Source organism: Notolepis coatsorum (genome assembly GCF_963971535.1).
Source record: "Notolepis coatsorum genome assembly, chromosome: 7".
NCBI classification, from domain to species: Eukaryota; Metazoa; Chordata; class Actinopteri; order Aulopiformes; family Paralepididae; genus Notolepis; species Notolepis coatsorum.
Genome location: NC_140171.1, coordinates 7167948 through 7191065, shown reverse-complemented (window position 1 = coordinate 7191065; position 23118 = coordinate 7167948). Strand labels below are relative to the sequence as shown.

General features: G+C 39.4%; 1 protein-coding gene across 1 annotated transcript in view; it reads right to left on the bottom strand.

Moving 5' to 3' along the window:
- LOC311232604 (lysophosphatidic acid receptor 2-like) overlaps nucleotides 1-23118 on the bottom strand; it is a 52689-nt gene that overhangs the window by 10823 nt on the left and 18748 nt on the right. Inside the window, exon 2 of the mRNA XM_084319464.1 lies at nucleotides 2172-2711. Within this exon, the coding sequence (XP_084175590.1) occupies nucleotides 2172-2430 (259 nt within the window). The 5' untranslated portion in view covers nucleotides 2431-2711. The remainder of the gene's footprint in view (nucleotides 1-2171; nucleotides 2712-23118) is intronic.

The window sequence follows — 23118 nt, the reverse complement described above, 5'->3', positions numbered from 1 at the left end:
GACCAGACATAAAATCTGCCACTGAGCTCGTTCAGTACCTTTGAGATCATGTGTACAAAAAATAAATCGAAGGAAATTAATAAAGGGAAGATGATTACACAGAAGGTTTTGTAGATACAGTACCGAATTCTGCTATCCGGACCCATGCAATTTGAAATATTATTATTATATGAGGCCTATAAATTACCTTATTATAGCGATGTTGCACATCTATGGATCGGGCCAAATCTACTCGTTCCAATGACAGAGTTCAAGTTGGATTTAGTATCACCAGGCGTGCATGAAGAACCGAGAATGAAATCTACTGTATTTAGAGTCAGCTTTTTATTTTTGAGACAGCTCCGCCATTTTTAAACCAAATTCAACACGGATGGCTCCTAAATGAGAGACCAGGAGACCAGCTGCACCATTCATTGCTAAAAATGTGAATCACGATTTTTCCTCTCTCTTAAGAATTGAGATCACGATTCTCTCACACGATTCTTATTTTTTCAATAAAATAATTGATTGCACTCTTTCTTAAACAGACAAGAGACAAGTGCTTGACATAAACTTAAACATAACGGTATATATGAAAGTGCTTGACTTAAACTGAATTTTTTATATTTAAAAAAAATCGTCATCATTTTTAAATGAGATCGCATAGGTCTATGAATCGAGATCGCGATTTCTTTTCTATTGATCGTGCAGCGCTGATAGAGACATGATGCTGCCATGCATACCACACATACATACAACATGCTGCCATCAGCATACCACACATAGATGATAATAATAATAATAATAATTCATTACATTTATAAAGCGCTCCCCACAATGTAGGGTGGAAAATGCCTTCTTCACCACCACTGGTAGCACCCACCCTTGGGCTACGCAGACTCAATGGCTGCCATACACTGGCACCAGGCACACATCACAGGCACACATCACACTACACACTAGAGTCGACTAAGTCGATCTTATCTTATTATGATCCTTATAATATATATAAAAGGTTACTCTTGATCAAACAAAGATGAATGTCCCCATTGGGATTAATAGTGCAATAACTTGCTTTTTCACCAAACTTCACTTAAAACAAATAAAAGGTGCCTCTTGATCATCAAACAAGAATGCATTTCCCTATTGGGATTAATAAAGTGCAAATCTAACTTTCACCAAACATCACTTTTTGTAAAATGTAGTAGTAGTAGTAACCAGTAATAATAATAATAGTAGTAGTAGTAGTAGTAGTAGTAGTAGTAGTAGTAGTAGTAGTAGTAGTAGTAGTAGTAGTAGTAGTAGTAGTAGTAGTAGTAGTAGTAGTAGTAGTAGTAGTAGTAGTAGTAACCAGTAATAATAATAATAGTAGTAGTAGTAGTAGTAGTAGTAGTAGTAGTAGTAGTAGTAGTAGTAGTAGTAGTAGTAGTAGTAGTAACCAGTAATAATAGTAGTAGTAGGGTGCGGCCGGGTAGCGCAGCGCACTAAGCGTCTGTCTACCACCACAGAGCCAGTGGGATCGAATCCGGCTGTGGTGCCTCCGGCTTGGCCGACTGTCCATACTGACACAATTGGCCGTGTTAGCGGGTGGGAAGCCGGCGTGGGTGGGTCCTGGTCATTGTAAACAGCGACTCCTACAGTTCGGTCGGGGCGCCTGCACAGCAAGGGAAGGATCTGGGAGAGGTAGTGTGACCTTCCACACGTTACACTCTCCCAGCGAGAGTCCGTGCTGCCAGGTGGAAAGAAGCGGTGGGCTGGGTACACATGTGTCGGAGGAAGCATGTGATAGCCTCCGTCCCCTCCCAGACCGACGGTAGGGGTAGAGTGCGCAACGACCAGGAAGGGGATTGGGAATTGGCATAACGACTAACATTGGGATGGGAGAAAAACGGAAAATAAAGGGGGGGGGAAGATAATAACAAAAAAAATAGTAGTAGTATAGTAGTAGTAGTAGTAACCAGTAATAGTAGTAGTAGTAGTAGTAGTAGTAGTAATAGTACTAGTAACCAGTAATAATAGTAGTAGTAGTAGTAATAGTACTAGTAACCAGTAATAATAGTAGTAGTAGTAGTAGTAGTAACCAGTAATAATAGTAGTAGTAGTAGACGTAGTACTAGTAACCAGTAATAATAGAAGTAGTAGTAGTAGTACTAGTAACCAGTAATAATAGAAGTATTAGCAGTAACCAGTACCTGAGAAGAGATCTGCAGCAGCCAGATTACCCAGCAGGTAGTAGATGGGGAAGTGGAACCGGCGGTTGATGAAAATGGCCGCCATGACCAACATGTTGGATAAGATGACAATGAAGCAGACCAACATGCCCAGGCTGACTATCACGTAGTCACGGGTCCGCCAGTGGTCACTGATGTTCTTCCCGCTATGGTCGTAGAAGAACTTGACGCTGGTGTTGTAGAGGCAGCCGGGCGTGGTGTCATCCATTGAGTCCATCATCTTGACCTCTGACCTCTGTCACACTACTGTCTGGTCCAGGAAGAACGGGTGAGGTCGGTCGGACGGGAGGGAAGGGGGCCCTTCGGGGGGGCGGCTCGGACGGGAGGCGGCGGGGGGGGGGGGGGGGGCGGGACTAGGGCGGCATTCAGACTCGCCCTACTGGTGGGTTGAAAATGGCCATGCCATCAGCTCTGCTGGTAGGGACGGAAGGTGTCCAGTTTGACGTCTGGTCGTCCTTTTGATATTTTATCATCCGAGACACTCGGTCCTTTCCTCTTGATCTGCGGGAGGACAGACAAATGATTTATGAGACAAATGATTTATGAGACAAATTAATAAACACAACTACTTTACACATCCTGTAGCTATAGCCTCTAGCATTGTGTCGGGGTCCCCCCCACTGTTTCTCCTGCGTTTGCACAGCACAGTGTGTGGGGATAGGTAAGACACAAGTATTCACTCTGCTTCATAGTAAAGAGACACAATTGTTCACTCTGCTTCATAGTAAAGACACACAATTATTAACTCTGCTTCATAGTAAAGACACACAATTATTCACTCTGCTTCATAGTAAAGACACAATTATTCACTCTGCTTCATAGTAAAGAGACAATTATTCACTCTGCTTCATAGTAAAGACACAATTATTCACTCTGCTTCATAGTAAAGACACAAGTATTCACTCTGCTTCATAGTAAAGACACAATTATTCACTCTGCTTCATAGTAAAGAGACAAGTATTCACTCTGCTTCATAGTAAAGACACACAATTATTAACTCTGCTTCATAGTAAAGACACACAATTATTCACTCTGCTTCATAGTAAAGACACAATTATTCACTCTGCTTCATAGTAAAGAGACAATTATTCACTCTGCTTCATAGTAAAGACAATTATTCACTCTCCTTCATAGTAAAGACACAAGTATTCACTCTGCTTCATAGTAAAGACACACAATTATTAACTCTGCTTCATAGTAAAGACACACAATTATTCACTCTGCTTCATAGTAAAGACACAATTATTCACTCTCCTTCATAGTAGACACAAGTATTCACTCTGCTTCATAGTAAAGACACAATTATTCACTCTGCTTCATAGTAAAGACACAATTATTCACTCTGATTCATAGTAAAGACACAAGTATTCACTCTGCTTCATAGTAAAGACACAATTATTCACTCTGCTTCATAGTAAAGACACAATTATTCACTCTGCTTCATAGTAAAGACACAAGTATTCACTCTGCTTCATAGTAAAGACACAATTATTCACTCTGCTTCATAGTAAAGAGACAAGTATTCACTCTGCTTCATAGTAAAGACACAATTATTCACTCTGCTTCATAGTAAAGACACAATTATTCACTCTGCTTCATAGTAAAGACACAAGTATTCACTCTGCTTCATAGTAAAGACACAATTATTCACTCTGCTTCATAGTAAAGAGACAAGTATTCACTCTGCTTCATAGTAAAGACACAATTATTCACTCTGCTTCATAGTAAAGACACAATTATTCACTCTCCTTCATAGTAAGACACGATCATTATTTTATGACATTTTCGTATCTCATCTTTCTCATTTCCCTCCATCTGTGCAGCTCCTAGATCAGCAGGGTACAAGGTAGCAAGACAGTGGAAACACACGGGCCACAGAAAGCGCACCGCGCCGTGAACAGCAGAACAGTTTCCTTTCTAAGGTCTGTAATGAATGTGAATTATCGAGAACACACAAACACATTATTTATTAAATCTAGAATAATTCAACTTGAAGACATGGTTAAGTTTCAAAACATTGTTAATTATGTTTAGGGCAAGAAATAATACACTGCCAGAACAACTACAAAATCTTTTTCATTTAGAAAGTGAGTTTAGTAGGAGGCAATTAAATTTTAAACATCACCACGTACCACACTTAAACAGATGTGTCCTTCAGTTATTGGTGTAAAGTTGTGGAATTCTCTCCATAGCGAGCTTAAGGGATGTAATAGTGTTTGTCAATTCAAAAAGAATTATAAAAGAAAAAAAAAATCAGTAAGAAAGTCAAATGTGATCTGAATAGTGAGATATTTGTTCTCTCTTTTATTCTTTATTATTATTATTATTATTATTATTATTATTATTATTATTATTATTATTATTATTATTATTATTATTATTATTATTATTATTATTATTATTATTATTATTATTATTATTATCATTACATTTTTTTCTTGTTTAAACTGGATTGTTTGTTTCTTTGTATATGGTATAAATTATTATTTTGTGTAAATTAGGTTGTACGCCGTCGCCGAGCATCAAGTAACACTTTGTTTAGTTTAGGAATAAGGGGCAGGAGGTAACTATAAGATTTATTCTTCTTCCCGCTCCTTTTGCCCATGGTATGGTATATTTATGATTTTGAAAATTGTTTCCATGTGGCAAATAAAAACTCTGAATCTGAATCTGAATCTGTAATGCGGTTGAAAAGCCTTGGCAGCTGGGAGGTCATGTGGAGCAGAAGGGTTCGAGGTCCACTCTGCTAAAGCTCGAAGTTGACGTTGCTTTGAGAATCCTTGTGAAAACGCCGTTATCTTCATCAAACAAACTTTCACTGGATTTTTTTTTTCTGTGTGGTACTACTTACTACTTATCCCTCCCATTGAGGTCTCCGGCGCTGAGCGGGGCAGAGCAGGGGCATGCCTGGCTGGGACACTGTGTAATCAAAACTCGCCACAACCTTGGAGCAAGAGTTCAACCCGGCAAAACCCACACACCGTTTTTATAATTTTAACCCCTTCAGGTGTCCCCAGTCCAGTCCACGCTTCTGGAATGTTTCCATCCGATTTCCATCTCAGATGTAAGTGTAGCCCGCGTCTCGTGACATCACCGGCGGCGCGGGGTTAGAATGTTCACTTCTTAAAAATTCCAATCCTGTATCTATGCGAGGCGACGGTAAAAGGACACTTTCCAAACGGCAATCAGTTTATTATTTTTTTCCTAATCCTTTATTTACGGTGGAACTGAGGAGACCTCATGCCTGGTTGGAGTCAACAACATGCCCTCACAAGACATGGTGTCCCCTGTGACACACACACACACACACTAGGGCTGTCTTAAATACTTCGAAGCTTCGTTCGATGGGCATAGGATTCGAATATGAAAATAAAATTCGAATATAAAAAAATATATATATTAAATGTCTTTTTTTTTTTTGCTAAATCAACTCTGCCTCTCTTTGTTAACTACAACAAGCGATGCCGTTAGTTATTTAAGGTGAGGTCGGACTCGGCACTGACAGATTTGTGTTCATTGTGCTGATTTTATAAAGCCTCAAATGACGGCTTACAAGATTTCATGAAAGCAGCAAAGTGTTTCGTTTGTCTAAGATTTTAAAAGGTTTAAACTTTACAGCACTGACAAAGTTGAACAAAGTGCTGTGCATTAAGTCCCACAACATAAAAAAAATATATAAATAAATAAATAAAAAATTATAATTTATTTTTTTTTTAATCTCGAAGCTTCGAATTAAAATCGAATCTCGGCCCCCGAAGCTTAGAATTCCAAAAAGAAATTCAAAGGTCAGCCCTAACGCCCACCCACACACAGAGAACCAGACCCCCACCCCTGTGACACACCCACACACAGAGAACCAGACCCCCACCCCTGTGACACCCCCCCCACAGAGAACCACACCCCCACCCCTGTGACACACCCCCCGCCCCCCCCCCCCCCCACCGTGGCTCCATAGCAGCAGTTCAGCTCCAACAATGGCGCGAGTAGAGCAGCCTGCTCCCTGCAGCAGAGAGAGACACACCTCACAATTACACAATCCAGCTATGTAACCCAATCTCAATCCAAACACGCACACGCACACACACCATGACCCACTCTCCTACTGAGGACGTGTGTGTGTGTGTGTGTGTGTGTGTGTGTGTGTGTGTGTGTGTGTGTGTGTGTGTGTGTGTGTGTGTATATAATATATGCGATGCCAAATCAGGGGGGAAAAAAGGGAAGGAATGGAGAGATTGAAGAAGAAGAGACGTGAGAGACAGAGAGAAGACCGAGAGAGGAAACCCACTGAGGTTGAAGTGAAGATTGGCACTCTGATATAGACAGAGGACCGCGGGAATAAGGGCCAAAGAAGCAGACATGAGAAGAGAAATTATGCAAATTGCGTGTTTGTGGCGTGTGTGTGTGTGTGTGTGTGTGTGTGTGTGTGTGTGTGTGTGTTCGTGAATGAGTCAGCGCCACATGTGGAGGTTCTCGTATTGTGTGTGTGTGTGTGTGTGTGTGTGCGTGCGTGCGTGCGTGTGTGTATGTGTGTGTGTGGCGTACGGAGGAAATAACAGATGAGCCTCTTTCATGTACCGAGAAGCTCCGCCCACCTCCCTCTGGAGGCCCAGTATACCTGCAGGGATATGAGGGCTGAGCCGTCAATCAAAATGCAGTGCAACAATTGATCTTTGAACCGAAGACCAACCAACCAGTCACTTGTCATGTTCACGCGCTCGGCTCAGCCAATAAGTCACTTGTCATGTTGTTGAATGTTCACACACAATCCTAACACCTGGGAATACCTGTTCCCTCTGCGTCATAGTGAAGACAGTTGTTCCCTCTCCTTCATAAAGACACAATTATTCACTCTCCTTCATAGTAGAGACAAGGTCAACTTTATTTATATAGCACATTTAAAACAAACCGAAGTTGCACCAAAGTGCTTTACAATATAAAAACAGAGAAATACTAAGAAATACAATATAAAAACTGAGAAATACAAAATACAGTATACACAAAATCAAAAGCTGCAATACATTAAAACAATCACGACACGACCGGGGATGTATGGCTTACTAAGCTTACTACTAAGACACAATTGTTCACCCTCCTTCATAGTAAGACACAATTATAATTCCATAACACTTTTGTTTTGTCTTTCCCATTTCCCTCCATCTGTGCATCTCAAGGTAGCAAGGCAGCCTGACGGTGGAAACACACAGCCCACAGAAAGCGCCCAGATGCGGCGCCGCGAACAGCAGCCAGTTTCCTCTCGGTGTCCATGTTAAGAGATTGGACCTTCGTACCAGCCGCAACACGGAGCGGAGCCCCCCATGGTCGACTCGGCAGCGATGGTTTCGGCGTCTATTTTCAGTGCGAGTGAATCGGACATAATATACCAGAATAAAAAAATCAGAACTAGATAAACAAAACACGTTAAGGTTTTTGAATATGTCAATTGTATGAAGTGGAGGATGTTCTTTGTCAAAACATCAGTTTAAATCAGTTTGGTTTGTCAAATAAATGTTATGGTTCAGCACCAATTTTATGTTTTATTTATTTATATTATATCATGATCATTATTATGATCATCACCTGACCATCATCTCATAATATATCAGACTACTGCTCTACTGCTGGTGTGAACAAATCAAATTTATTTGTAAGGCTCGACAACACACGTTAATGTCCCCATGGGCCGGACACGTCTTCTTTAAACAAGTCAAGAAGAAACATCACAATAAATCAAGAACAAAACAAGAACACGATAAGGTCAATTTCTTTTTAATAAACAACCAATAACAACCAGACTACTGCTCTACTGCTGGTGTGAACAACCAGACTACTGCTCTACTGCTGGTGTGAACAACCAGGCTACTGCTCTACTGCTGGTGTGAACAACCAGACTACTGCTCTACTGCTGGTGTGAACAACCAGACTACTGCTCTACTGCTGGTGTGAACAACCAGGCTACTGCTCTACTGCTGGTGTGAACAACCAGGCTACTGCTCTACTGCTGGTGTGAACAACCAGGCTACTGCTCTACTGCTGGTGTGAACAACCAGACTACTGCTCTACTGCTGGTGTGAACAACCAGACTACTGCTCTACTGCTGGTGTGAACAACCAGGCTACTGCTCTACTGCTGGTGTGAACAACCAGGTTACTGCTCTACTGCTGGTGTGAACAACCAGGCTACTGCTCTACTGCTGGTGTGAACAACCAGACTACTGCTCTACTGCTGGTGTGAACAACCAGACTACTGCTCTACTGCTGGTGTGAACAACCAGGCTACTGCTCTACTGCTGGTGTGAACAACCAGACTACTGCTCTACTGCTGGTGTGAACAACCAGACTACTGCTCTACTGCTGGTGTGAACAACCAGACTACTGCTGGTGTGAACAACCAGACTACTGCTCTACTGCTGGTGTGAACAACCAGGCTACTGCTCTACTGCTGGTGTGAACAACCAGACTACTTCTCTACTGCTGGTGTGAACAACCAGGCTACTGCTCTACTGCTGGTGTGAACAACCAGACTACTGCTCTACTGCTGGTGTGAACAACCAGACTACTGCTCTACTGCTGGTGTGAACAACCAGACTACTGCTCTACTGCTGGTGTGAACAACCAGACTACTGCTCTACTGCTGGTGTGAACAACCAGGCTACTGCTCTACTGCTGGTGTGAACAACCAGACTACTGCTCTACTGCTGGTGTGAACAACCAGACTACTGCTCTACTGCTGGTGTGAACAACCAGACTACTGCTCTACTGCTGAGGTGAACAACCAGGCTACTGCTCTACTGCTGGTGTGAACAACCAGGCTACTGCTGGTGTGAACAACCAGACTACTGCTCTACTGCTGGTGTGAACAACCAGGCTACTGCTCTACTGCTGGTGTGAACAACCAGACTACTGCTCTACTGCTGGTGTGAACAACCAGACTACTGCTCTACTGCTGGTGTGAACAACCAGACTACCGCTCTACTGCTGGTGTGAACAACCAGACTACTGCTCTACTGCTGGTGTGAACAACCAGGCTACTGCTAAAGTTAATACAAATTATGACTGGGCTTTGATAATGTTTAATGATGCACGATATATCGGCCGCCGATATAATATCGGCCGATATGGCAGTTTTTTTACACATCGGCATAGGTCCGATATCAAGATAGGGCCGATATATGGGCTGATATTAAAAAAAATAAATAAAAAAGTATTACATTTTTATTCATTTTTTTATATATATATATATATATATATATATATATATATATATATATATACATGTTTTGGCCTTAAATAGTTTCAAAATATCAGACTAATTTCTGAAAATAAGTTACAAAAGTAGAAAAAAAGAAAAGAAAATTATTTTTGGAAAATAGCTCTTTATCTGATTATCATAAAAAAGGTGTTTTCTATACAGAGATATCGACATCGGTAAATATCAGTATCGGCCAGAACAGCAATATTAATATCGGTTATCGGTATTTCTGGCCACAATTTTCACATCGGTGCATCACTAATAATGTTATTATTTTCAAGTTCAGCAAGAGTTCACTAGAAAAACACCTGTAAGATAAATCACACACACATACAAACAAAGACACACAAATACACAGAGATGTTTGCTTCTCTTTTGAAAGTATGAGCATCCCCGCATGGACTGTAAGTGCTACTCTGAACACAGGGCTTTAATGCTGTGTTTAGGTTCGGCTGATCCCTCTTCCTTCATAAATCAGTCGGTCTGGTCTTAGTGGACCGGGCTAGTCCATTAGACCTTTTTAATGTATATTCTACTTCTAAAATCTAACCCTAACTAACCTTACTGTCATGCACTTGTCCTAATAAACTAACCTACACTGTAGCACTCAACACTTTGATGAACATTGTTACTCAAGCTGATAGAGTTGTGCCCTTCCTGATGACTTGTCGTACAGAACTTGTAAGTGGCTTTGGATAAAAGCGTTTCAGCTAAATGACTAAATGTAAATATACGCTGAATGAGTCATTTCCCGTAGAGATCCTTTAAATCTAGTGTTTATCACAGAGGTGCTTATCGTTCTACGGGAAATAAATTACTCATGTGTTTATACTCTATATGTGGTTTGCGTTGCCTGTGGGGAAACACCATTTCACAGATGTCGTTTATGAAAATCAATCCAATAGTTGAGCACCTCAGATGAAGAACCATTACAACTCGGTTTCAGAGGAACAGCGTTTCCAAACTTTATTATCTAAAAGATGGTACGTTAGAGTGTTGTGTTAAAGACAGTAGAGGTTGAGTACTTTATTATCTAAAGATGGTACGTTAGAGTGTTGTGTTAAAGACAGTAGAGGTTGAGTACTTTATTATCTAAAGATGGTACGTTAGAGTGTTGTGTTAAAGACAGTAGAGGTTGAGTACTTTATTATCTAAAGATGGTGAGTTAGAGTGTTGTGTTAAAGACAGTAGAGGTTGAGTACTTTATTATCTAAAGATGGTACGTTAGAGTGTTGTGTTAAAGACAGTAGAGGTTGAGTACTTTATTATCTAAAGATGGTGAGTTAGAGTGTTGTGTTAAAGACCGTAGAGGTTGAGTACTTTATTATCTAAAGATGGTACGTTAGAGTGTTGTGTTAAAGACAGTAGAGGTTGAGTACTTTATTATCTAAAGATGGTACGTTATTGTGTTGTGTTAAAGACAGTAGAGGTTGAGTACTTTATTATCTAAAGATGGTACGTTAGAGTGTTGTGTTAAAGACAGTAGAGGTTGAGTACTTTATTATCTAAAGATGGTACGTTAGAGTGTTGTGTTAAAGACAGTAGAGGTTGAGTACTTTATTATCTAAAGATGGTACGTTAGAGTGTTGTGTTAAAGACAGTAGAGGTTGAGTACTTTATTATCTAAAGATGGTACGTTAGAGTGTTGTGTTAAAGACAGTAGAGGTTGAGTACTTTATTATCTAAAGATGGTGAGTTAGAGTGTTGTGTTAAAGACAGTAGAGGTTGAGTACTTTATTATCTAAAGATGGTACGTTAGAGTGTTGTGTTAAAGACAGTAGAGGTTGAGTACTTTATTATCTAAAGATGGTACGTTAGAGTGTTGTGTTAAAGACAGTAGAGGTTGAGTACTTTATTATCTAAAGATGGTACGTTAGAGTGTTGTGTTAAAGACAGTAGAGGTTGAGTACTTTATTATCTAAAGATGGTGAGTTAGAGTGTTGTGTTAAAGACCGTAGAGGTTGAGTACTTTATTATCTAAAGATGGTACGTTAGAGTGTTGTGTTAAAGACAGTAGAGGTTGAGTACTTTATTATCTAAAGATGGTACGTTATTGTGTTGTGTTAAAGACAGTAGAGGTTGAGTACTTTATTATCTAAAGATGGTACGTTAGAGTGTTGTGTTAAAGACAGTAGAGGTTGAGTACTTTATTATCTAAAGATGGTACGTTAGAGTGTTGTGTTAAAGACAGTAGAGGTTGAGTACTTTATTATCTAAAGATGGTACGTTAGAGTGTTGTGTTAAAGACAGTAGAGGTTGAGTACTTTATTATCTAAAGATGGTACGTTAGAGTGTTGTGTTAAAGACAGTAGAGGTTGAGTACTTTATTATCTAAAGATGGTGAGTTAGAGTGTTGTGTTAAAGACAGTAGAGGTTGAGTACTTTATTATCTAAAGATGGTACGTTAGAGTGTTGTGTTAAAGACAGTAGAGGTTGAGTACTTTATTATCTAAAGATGGTACGTTAGAGTGTTGTGTTAAAGACAGTAGAGGTTGAGTACTTTATTATCTAAAGATGGTGAGTTAGAGTGTTGTGTTAAAGACAGTAGAGGTTGAGTACTTTATTATCTAAAGATGGTACGTTAGAGTGTTGTGTTAAAGACAGTAGAGGTTGAGTACTTTATTATCTAAAGATGGTACGTTAGAGTGTTGTGTTAAAGACAGTAGAGGTTGAGTACTTTATTATCTAAAGATGGTACGTTAGAGTGTTGTGTTAAAGACCGTAGAGGTTGAGTACTTTATTATCTAAAGATGGTACGTTAGAGTGTTGTGTTAAAGACAGTAGAGGTTGAGTACTTTATTATCTAAAGATGGTACGTTAGAGTGTTGTGTTAAAGACAGTAGAGGTTGAGTACTTTATTATCTAAAGATGGTACGTTAGAGTGTTGTGTTAAAGACAGTAGAGGTTGAGTACTTTATTATCTAAAGATGGTACGTTAGAGTGTTGTGTTAAAGACAGTAGAGGTTGAGTACTTTATTATCTAAAGATGGTACGTTAGAGTGTTGTGTTAAAGACAGTAGAGGTTGAGTACTTTATTATCTAAAGATGGTACGTTAGAGTGTTGTGTTAAAGACAGTAGAGGTTGAGTACTTTATTATCTAAAGATGGTACGTTAGAGTGTTGTGTTAAAGACAGTAGAGGTTGAGTACTTTATTATCTAAAGATGGTACGTTAGAGTGTTGTGTTAAAGACAGTAGAGGTTGAGTACTTTATTATCTAAAGATGGTACGTTAGAGTGTTGTGTTAAAGACAGTAGAGGTTGAGTACTTTATTATCTAAAGATGGTACGTTAGAGTGTTGTGTTAAAGACAGTAGAGGTTGAGTACTTTCTTGCGATACGTCACGTTCACACTCGGGCCTAAAAAAAATAATGGTTTGTTTCCGGTTGCCGACCGATCCTGCCGATTTAGGTGCGACCCAATATATTTTATGAGTAAAAAAAAAAAAAAAAAGTAAAATAATTATAAAGTTTCATAGAAATCTTAGTCAAACCTTTAGTATTATGGATATTAAACATGTTGGCAGAGTACATGCATCCATGTTGTTGTGAACATTTTAATTAAATAAAGAAATTCCCTATCCATAGTCGCCGTGGGAAAGAATAAAATAAAAAAATTAAATAAAATAAATTCCCTACCTACCCATGGCCTTAACTGACAACCAACAGGAAACAAACAATATTTTTTGTTATGCCTCAGAGTTATAAGGTTCTTCAGTGCAAGGGTTAATCCTATGATGACCATTAACCCTTTCACTGCCGCACTACCAAACGGTTAACCCTTTCACTGCCACGCGACACAGAAGGTTAACCGGTCGCCGCCCGTCGGTAGTGTGATAGTAAAGGGTTAACCTTCTGCCGTGTGTGGCAGTGAAAGGGTTAAGGTAACTCAACTCCATCCACACACCACCCTCCTCCTCCTCCGCACAGGAAGTGAACTGAACGCAGCCACGCGGCCCACCGTTAGGGGTGGGGATACACGCTGGCGCTGAATGAGTTAATTACGAGCACACGTGCGCGTGCCACCCTACAGCCGGCATAATGCAAAGTTGTCCTCCAGGAAGTAGACTGCACCTGCAGCAGGCTGTGATACACTCTCTAACCCGACTAAGCAATGGGCTTATATTAAACACGCACTCTGTGATTCCTGCACCCAAGGTCAACAGAACGGCAGGTCAGGTGGTGCAAAACGCATTCCTCGACAGAACGTATACAGTGTTACTTACAACGCCCCCCGCCCCCGGATTCCACAATGTATTATAACAATTCCCAGGGACAGCGAGTCCACTTTCGATAACGTGGACTTTGTTTCACGCCGCCACCGAGCGAAGGTCGACCCGAGCTGATAGTCCCCCGTTCTGTTTGTGTCGTTCTTGCCTCCTGTGGCTGAAACTCAGGGGGAGGAGGCGTGCAGCGAGCGAGTCGCTACATTACAGAGATAACAGGAGCAGATCCGCGGACCGCATACGTGCGTGCGTACACACACACACACACACACACACACACAACCTCCATGCCAGATTTCAGCCTCCTGTGATCGAAACTGAGTGAGCTATATAGAGCTGCTGCCGGTCCCAGCTAAAGATAATAATGAATCATTTGACATAAAGATAATTTGAAGCCATCGTTTCTTTGCAGGGTTGGACCAGAACACCTGCTCACTCCCCGACTCAGTGCGTAACGTCCAAGAATGTCCCAATACTGATAACCACACCGCCGGGCTCGATACTGTGCTTGTGTACTAGTAGTGCTAGGGGTGTAAGTTACGATGCATCGATTCTAATGTGACGATTCAACTCCACCGATTTGAAAATGTTAGACTCGATTATAATCGAAATTAAAAGAAAAATATTAATAAATGTTTTATGTTTTTTTTTTTTTTTTTTTTTTTTTTTTTTGTTTTATTTACCTATAGTCCATTCATGCTGAGTGAATTAGTTCCCCCAGCCACATTTGTGTATTCACACTTTTTGGGGGAATTAACTGATAGAAAATTAATCGAATCGAATCGTCAAATGAGGAGATTTCATGATTCATTGAATCGTTGCCTGAATAATCGTAATCGAATTTAATCGTTGTGAGGTCGCATCGTTACACCCCTAAGTATTATTATTAATTATTATTATTATTATTATTATTATTATTATTATAATAATAATAATAATAATAATAATAATAATAATAATAATAATAATAATAATAATAATAATAATAATAATAATAATAATAATAATAATAATAATAATAATAATAATAATAAGTACTCAGAGTCATAAGTAGTACCAGACCAGGTACCTTGTAAAGAAAGTGGTATCGGGACATGCCTAGTAAAATCTCACACACATTTAAGTTATTAACCCTTTCACTGCCGCACTACCAAACGGTTAACCCTTTCACTGTGACAAGACAGAATGTTAACCCTTTCACTGCCACACAACAAAGGGTCGTTAACCCTTTCACTACCACACTACACAGCAGGTTAACCCTTTACTATCACACTACAGACGGTTCTGTAGTGTGATAGTAAAGGGTTAACCTGCTGTAGTGTGGTAGTGAAAGGGTTAACTGGACAGACAAGCAGCACCTGAGTACTAAGTCCATCATAACAGACTGTCAATTACTGCATTTATACAGCAGCTTGTATCCAAAGCGCTTTTTACAACTTATGCTTCACATTCACACACCGACGGCGGAGGCCACCATGCAAGGTAATGCAGACGCAGTACTACTGTCTATCTGTATGTCATGTATGTCATATATGTTATGATGAATTGAAAATGGGGGACCCTGATGTAAACAAGACGAAAGTCTTTCTCTGGTCTGCCTCCCCTTAACAATTGTATGTATTGAGCCGTACTGTACCCATTCTGCAATCTGTTAATAAACTTTTCAATCAATCAATCAATCAAAAACAGGTGCCAACCTGCTCACCAGGAGCAGTTAGGGGGAGCAGTTAGGTAGAGCCATATGGAATCAGCGATCACGGAATCGCGGACGGAATCGCGGAATTGAGCAATAAAAATGGAATCAACTATAATTTTTTTTTTTTTTTTTTTTTAATAAACTTTTTTTCTTTTATGTTGTGGGACTTATACAGCACTTTGTTCAACTTTGTCAGTGCTGTAAAGTTTAAACCTTTTTAAATCTTAGACAAACAAAACACTTTGCTTTCATGAAATATTGTAAGCCGTCATTTGAGGCTTTATAAAAGCAGCACAATGAACACAAATCTGTCAGTGCCGAGTCCGACCTCACCTTAAATAACAAACAGCATCGCTTGTTGTAGTTAACAAAGAGAGGCAGAGTTGATTTTGCAAAAATATATATATATCACTGATTCTTGAGTCGGGACAAAACATGTCCTACATAGAAAAGTCTAATTTATATAAAAAATAAAGAAATTAATAATGATTGACATACTCACAAAGTTCAATCTAAAGGTATTGTGTATACTGAATGATGTTATGTTTTAGCACATATATTTGTTTTTTGGGGGATATTTGTTTAAATGTATAATCTGTGGTTAGAAGCTCCCATGTTAATTTCCTTGTCCTCAGCAAGGGTCACATTATTGACCAGCCCAAAAAAGCTTAAAAAACCTCTCCACTTGTGAAAACATACATATCAAATCAAGGATAAGGGTTATAAATGTATAAAACAATGCATGCCATGAAACTCAAATAATATTTTCCATAGAAATCTGCCTATCAAAGTTGTGTCCTCAGTTTATGTCAACTCCGTCAGACTTTTTCATAAACCTAATTAAATCAGGCAATAGCATGGCCAGCTCTATCCCTGAGGACCCCTTTTCCTTTCCCTGCCTGTGGTGAATGCAACACTACCACACATGGTCTGGTAAATTTGATACGTTTTGATATTTTAGACAAACAATGTCAATATTCCTATGGTCACAGCTGGAACATGTCAACACCATCTCTCCGTTATTATACTTTTAAAAAACAATAGTGGATTGAATTCAAGTGTTTCAGTGAGATTCTTAAGACAGCTAGCAACTGCCAAAAAACTAGCTAGCTGCAGTGCACAATACAGGCTTGGAGGGAAAATGTGTGCCTTTTTGTCAACTCCGTCAGACATCAACTCCGTCAGATTTTGTGTCTGACGGAGTTGACGTGTAAGCTGACGGAGTTGACAAATCCATCAATAACCTCATAATATGCTATTATTATACTATTTTTGAACATGGTAAAGGATTTAAATGTTATTTCAGAGTTGTATCTGCACAGAAGTGTGCATATAATAGCATGCATTACAATACACTTCTGACTTTTAGAGCATGGGCAGGCTGTGGTCTGCTTATTGAATAATTGTCTTACTTTCCCAGCACATGTGTTAATACATAAATATAAATATATCACTTGTCTACGTGGTTGATTGATTGATGTAAAATTTCATAACCCAGTAGGGATACAAGACAGAAGAAAAGTTATTCTTGTTCTTATACTGTTTACTTAGATCATCAGAGAAAAGGTGAACGGTGGTAAACTGTGGATATTTCATCTTAATATCTTTATAATAATTCTTAATATAGGACTGGTCCATGTGTGTCTACTGTAGATTGCTACATCATCCTTTATCTGACTCTTTCCATCCATAGTGTAATACATTATGGTATGGAGTGATCAACAGGATAATATTTTGCTAGTCAGTTGTCTCAATCTTATCAGTTGTCACAAGTGTAGAGTTCAAGAAAAATCAGGATCAGATAAAAATCAGATCAGGATATTCTAGATAACAATGCCAGACAGTGCAGGGAGTCTCTCAGACAGGAAAAGCAACGAAGTAAAATGCGAAAAAGGCATTCAAGAGAAATAAAAACTATGAAAGAGAATATTACAAATGTAACAAAGCAACGAAACAACCTGATAAAAACAATAATGCGCAGAAAAAAGGCTACAAATACATCACCACTGGACTCTCCAGGCACAGAAACAAAGAAGATGCTATCAGGAAGCAAAGTAAGGAATCCGAAAATCCAAAAGACCCTTCTATTCCACAACATCCCCAGAAGAGAGCTGAAGACAAACAAACTCCTGGCCCACGGCGCCAAAAACCAGCACTGAGTGTGTCATCAGGCACGATTCTTAAAAAGTATCGTCTTCTTCAACAAATGAAAGAGTTTGGGTTAACCTACAAGTTAATGAGAGAAAAGGAGCAGCCTCAGAAAAAGCCAACATTAATACAGGGTATAACACAGACTGTTCAGGATTTCTTCCTGAACTCTACACGTGTGACAACGGATAAGACTGACACAATCACCAGGAACAAGATCAAGCGGCACATAATGATCCTGCTAGACTCCATGCTCAACCTCCACACCAGATTAAGAACCACTGTAAAGCTGAGCTATTCTTCATTCTGTGCTCTGAGGCCCTTCTATGTCACAGCACCAAAAGCATCTGATCGGAAGACATGTCTGTGTCAAATACATGAAAATGCATGCTTAATGCTCGAGGTCCTTAAAATGTCTGGTGTTGTGAAGCAAACTGGATGACAGTTTTCAATTAGTTTGTTGCTCTCCAGCAAGTGAGGCCTGCCTTCTTCGCGCCTGCTCACAATGTCTAAACAAAGGTACAGTTACAACCCAAGAGCAAGACAAAATCGATGTTCAATGGAGGCAGTGGGAGAGAGTTCAAGAAGACACATGCAATGGAATCGACATGAACACTAAGCTCGTCGAACACCGAGGCAGCCTTTCATTGCTCATCAAACTCTATGAGCAAAAACTCAGAAAGGAAACCACAACACATGTGTGTTCATTGCGAAACCAGTCAAAAGAATACAGCAACACAATTGAGTCCTGTGATGAGAGTACAGCAATCGTCCATGTTGACTTTTCAGAATCCTGGAAATTCAAATATAAAGCTGAAGTTCAGGCCTGCCATTTCGGACAAAATCTGCCACAGATAACACTCCATACCAGAATGTATTACACTAAGGGTGGAAAGGCAGGGTTTTGCACACTGTCAGAGTCAAAGAGACAGACTGGACACAAATGGATCCAGTCCTAAAAGATATCAAGACAAAATATCCACAGGTTACCACCGTGCACTTTTGGTCTGTTGGTCCAAGCAAACAAGAAGAAGAAGAACTTTTTTCTTCTGTCTGGTATCCCACCTACACTGGGGTTTGAAAGGACAACGTGGAACTTCTTCCCCACTTCTCATGGTAAGGGCGCACCAGACGGCATTGGCGGAACAGTAAAAAGAACAGCTGACAACCTGGTCCTGAGAGGAAATTATGTGACGGATGGACACATATTCTTCAAAAAGGTCTCAAACAGTCTGAATGGTGTTCAGCTGTATCATATTGTGGAAGAAGACATGCAAAGATACGACACACTTCTCATGAATCCTCTCAAACCGGTTCCCTCAACAAGACAAATACACCAGATCATCGCACATAAGGACAGGATCCACAACAGACAACTATCCTGCTTTTGCAGCGAGTTTCAAAGTGAAACTAATCAGAAATGCAGAAGGAAAGGAAGAGGAGAAGTGGGTGAGAAAGTGGAGATCAGGAAGTGGTGTAGAGGAGGTAGATGAAAACAGGGACGAGAAGAAGGGGTCCTGTTCTCCATTACTGTTTTTGTTGTTGGAAACGGTGCATTTTGTAATAGTTGGAAACAGTGTATGTAAAGTTTGTTGTTTATTACAATTGAGTTAACAAAATGTTCAGTATAAGACAAGGAGTTATTAGTTCTTATTATTGTCACTTCCATCTGTTTAAAAAATTGAGCAGAGATGCAAATCCAATTTTGTCAACTCCGTCAGTTTCTCGTAAACACCGTCAGATCATTGTCAACACCGTCAGATATTTATTTTTGTTAATCTTGGGGAAAATACAAATTCCTTCTTCAGTTTACGTTGTTTAAGTAATAAAGGAGCATTAGATCTTCATCCTCTTGTGTCTTATTTACTTAATGATCTTTTTTTTATCATATCAAAATGTAAAACAAAGTTTGAAAATGCTAATATTTCTAACTCTGGGTTTTCAGAATAGTGTGAAATTACACCTGAGGTTTATATATTATATTTTATTGCATACCAGAGTAACTAAACACTATTACAACATACTTCAGAACTTTAGATTCTTGTTGGACTGGAATAATTAGAATTATATACTTTTTTGTGTGTCTGACGGAGTTAACACAAATCAAGTTTCAAAGGGAAACATGTGAATTTGTTGAAAATGTTTTTCTATGTAGAGCCCGCACCTTTACATGGATAAATAGCTCAGACCTTTCTCTACATGAATATATAACTCTAATTAATATAGTGTGCATTCTCAAAATATAATATTTAAAAAGTGTTTTGTCCCGACTCTCAAGAATCAGTGATATATATATATAATTTTTTATTTATTTTTTTAATAATCGAATTTTATTTTCATATTCGAATCCCATGCCCATCGAACGAAGCTTCGAAGTATTTAAGACAGCCCTATTAAATTGACTGTTATATCTTATTAAATTGTGGACATTTATTCATTCCCACTTATTAGACACTATTTCTGATGGTAAAATGAGCGTATAAAGCAAAATACAGAATTCTGAAATATTTAAAAACGGAAAAAACGGAATTTGGAAAAAAATAAAATGGAATTTGGAAAAAAATTAAACGGATTTCATATGGCTCTACAGTTAGGGGTTAAAGGTGTCTTGCTCAAGGACACTTCGAAATGCTGCCGGGAGGAGTGGGAATCGAACTGGGAACCTTCTGATCAACAGACGACCGCTCTACCTCCTGAGCCACTGTCTGTCACTCGCACCCAGTTATCTTTATGACTTGGACGCCATCATTCTTAGGTTAATCCGCCTCAAAGCAAAGATTTAATGCAATAAAATGTTTGTGCAGACAGACAACCTCACCCAAGACCCATAGGAATAGATGAGAAAACAAAACACTAAAAACATCTTAGTTTTAACCTTTTTATTTATACATGTCTTTGTGTGTTGTATCAATTTTTTGGGTATGTTTTTATGCCTTGGTTTTTAAAGCCTATGTTTTTTTACCCTGTAGCACTCTGAGATTTGGTTTCCAAATGTAGAGTCGAGTGCACTACAAATTGAAAGTGTTATTATTAGTGCTGTTAGGCGATTAAAAAAAAGTATCTAATTAATTACAGGGTTTGTAATTAATTAATCTAATTAATCGCATAACCATTTTAGGCCTGATGTTCTATAATCATATTTCAAATAGCATGTGTCCGGATGGCAGAATTCTACAAAACCTTCTGTTTAATCATCTTCCATTTATTCATTTGCTTAGATTTTTCAGGTCTGGTCAATTTTAGCATGGTGTCATTCACAGATAAAAAAAAATGTAATTGATATTCTCATTTGGTTCATTACAATTGACTCAAGCCTGGTAACAGACACAGTATTTCTGACACTGGGAATACATTCCCTGAGATCCATAGATGTCCCTAGAATCAGATACCAAGAACATGCAAATGGACCATAAAAAAAAAAAAATCTGTAAATGTGTATTCTACGTTCTTATGGAATGAATGAGATTTAAAAAAAAAAGTACAATATATATATTTTTTTATTAATTTTGCGTTAATTTTCATAACGTGATTATTTGCTGTGTAATTAATTAATCTAATTAACGCGATAAACTGACAGCCCTAATTATTATTATCATTATTAAAAACAGCACTCCGGTGCACCAAAGAAAACTGAAGGCACACGTTTCAGTCCGTCAGACCACCAGGGCAGGTGGTGAGAATGGGCACGTCCCTTTATTAAAGGGAGCGTTCGGACATGTTCCTCCTTTGTGAGAATGTTCTGATTTTGACCGACACCATCACCCATGGTTTCACTTCACATCTCACTTGAAAACCAGAAACAGATTCAGGATCTGCTACAGTTCAGGATCTGCTACAGTTCAGGATCTGCTACAGTTCAGGATCTGCTACAGATTCAGGATCTGCTACAGTTCAGGATCTGCTACAGATTCAGGATCTGCTACAGATTCAGGATCTGCTACAGTTCAGGATCTGCTACAGTTCAGGATCTGCTACAGATTCAGGATCTGCTACAGATTCAGGATCTGCTACAGATTCAGGATCTGCTACAGTTCAGGATCTGCTACAGATTCAGGATCTGCTACAGTTCAGGATCTGCTACAGATTCAGGATCTGCTACAGTTCAGGATCTGCTACAGATTCAGGATCTGCTACAGATTCAGGATCTGCTACAGTTCAGGATCTGCTACAGATTCAGGATCTGCTACAGATTCAGGATCTGCTACAGTTCAGGATCTGCTACAGTTCAGGATCTGCTACAGTTCAGGATCTGCTACAGTTCAGGATCTGCTACAGTTCAGGATCTGCTACAGTTCAGGATCTGCTACAGTTCAGGATCTGCTACAGTTCAGGATCTGCTACAGATTCAGGATCTGCTACAGATTCAGGATCTGCTACAGTTCAGGATCTGCTACAGTTCAGGATCTGCTACAGATTCAGGATCTGCTACAGATTCAGGATCTGCTACAGATTCAGGATCTGCTACAGTTCAGGATCTGCTACAGATTCAGGATCTGCTACAGTTCAGGATCTGCTACAGATTCAGGATCTGCTACAGTTCAGGATCTGCTACAGATTCAGGATCTGCTACAGATTCAGGATCTGCTACAGTTCAGGATCTGCTACAGATTCAGGATCTGCTACAGATTCAGGATCTGCTACAGTTCAGGATCTGCTACAGTTCAGGATCTGCTACAGTTCAGGATCTGCTACAGTTCAGGATCTGCTACAGTTCAGGATCTGCTACAGTTCAGGATCTGCTACAGTTCAGGATCTGCTACAGCGTAAAGCTGGAAGATCTGACCTGAAATCCACATCACCGTACAATGTACATGATCTGATCACATTTACCTCGGTCACCATACACGAACAAAACGCCAATTAATCTGAACACCAGCCGCACATAGCAGCGCATTCTCCATCAGCCAGGATAAGAAGACACCAATATTCAACAGAAATCCTCCCAACTTCTGTTACGACTTCCATGTTTTTGCCATCTGATCCACATACTTCTAAAGAAAGGAAAAGATCTGGCGTTGATCGACTAAAAAAAAGTCTGCTTCAGCACCAAAACCTGGATCATTTTAAAATGCTGGTCCCTCATGCAGTCCCAGACAGAGTTTGAGTTTTGGCTGAAGAAGACCTATATAGCTTTGAATTGGAAGGGAAGGTGGAGAGATTAATTATGTAAAATTAATTCCCCCCCCCCTCACCGTCACGGTCATGAATGCTATTACTGTCCCGAGATGCTTAAGAGTTTCTTGTGTGGAAGGTTGACTCGGGCCTAGGGCTGTCTTAAATACTTCAAAGCTTTGTTCGATGGGCATGGGATTCAAATATGAAAATAAAATTCGAATATATATTAAAAAATATATGTATTTTTTTTTGTTTGTTGTGCTAAATCAACTCTGCCTCTCTTTGTTAACTACAACAAGCAATGCCGTTAGTTATTTAAGATGAGGTCGGACTCGGCACTGACAGATTTGTGTTCATTGTGCTGCTTTTATAAAGCCTCAAATGACGGCTTACAATATTTCATGAAAGCAAAGTGTTTCGTTTGTCAAGATTTAAAAAGGTTTAAACTTTACAGCACTGACAAAGTTGAACAAATTT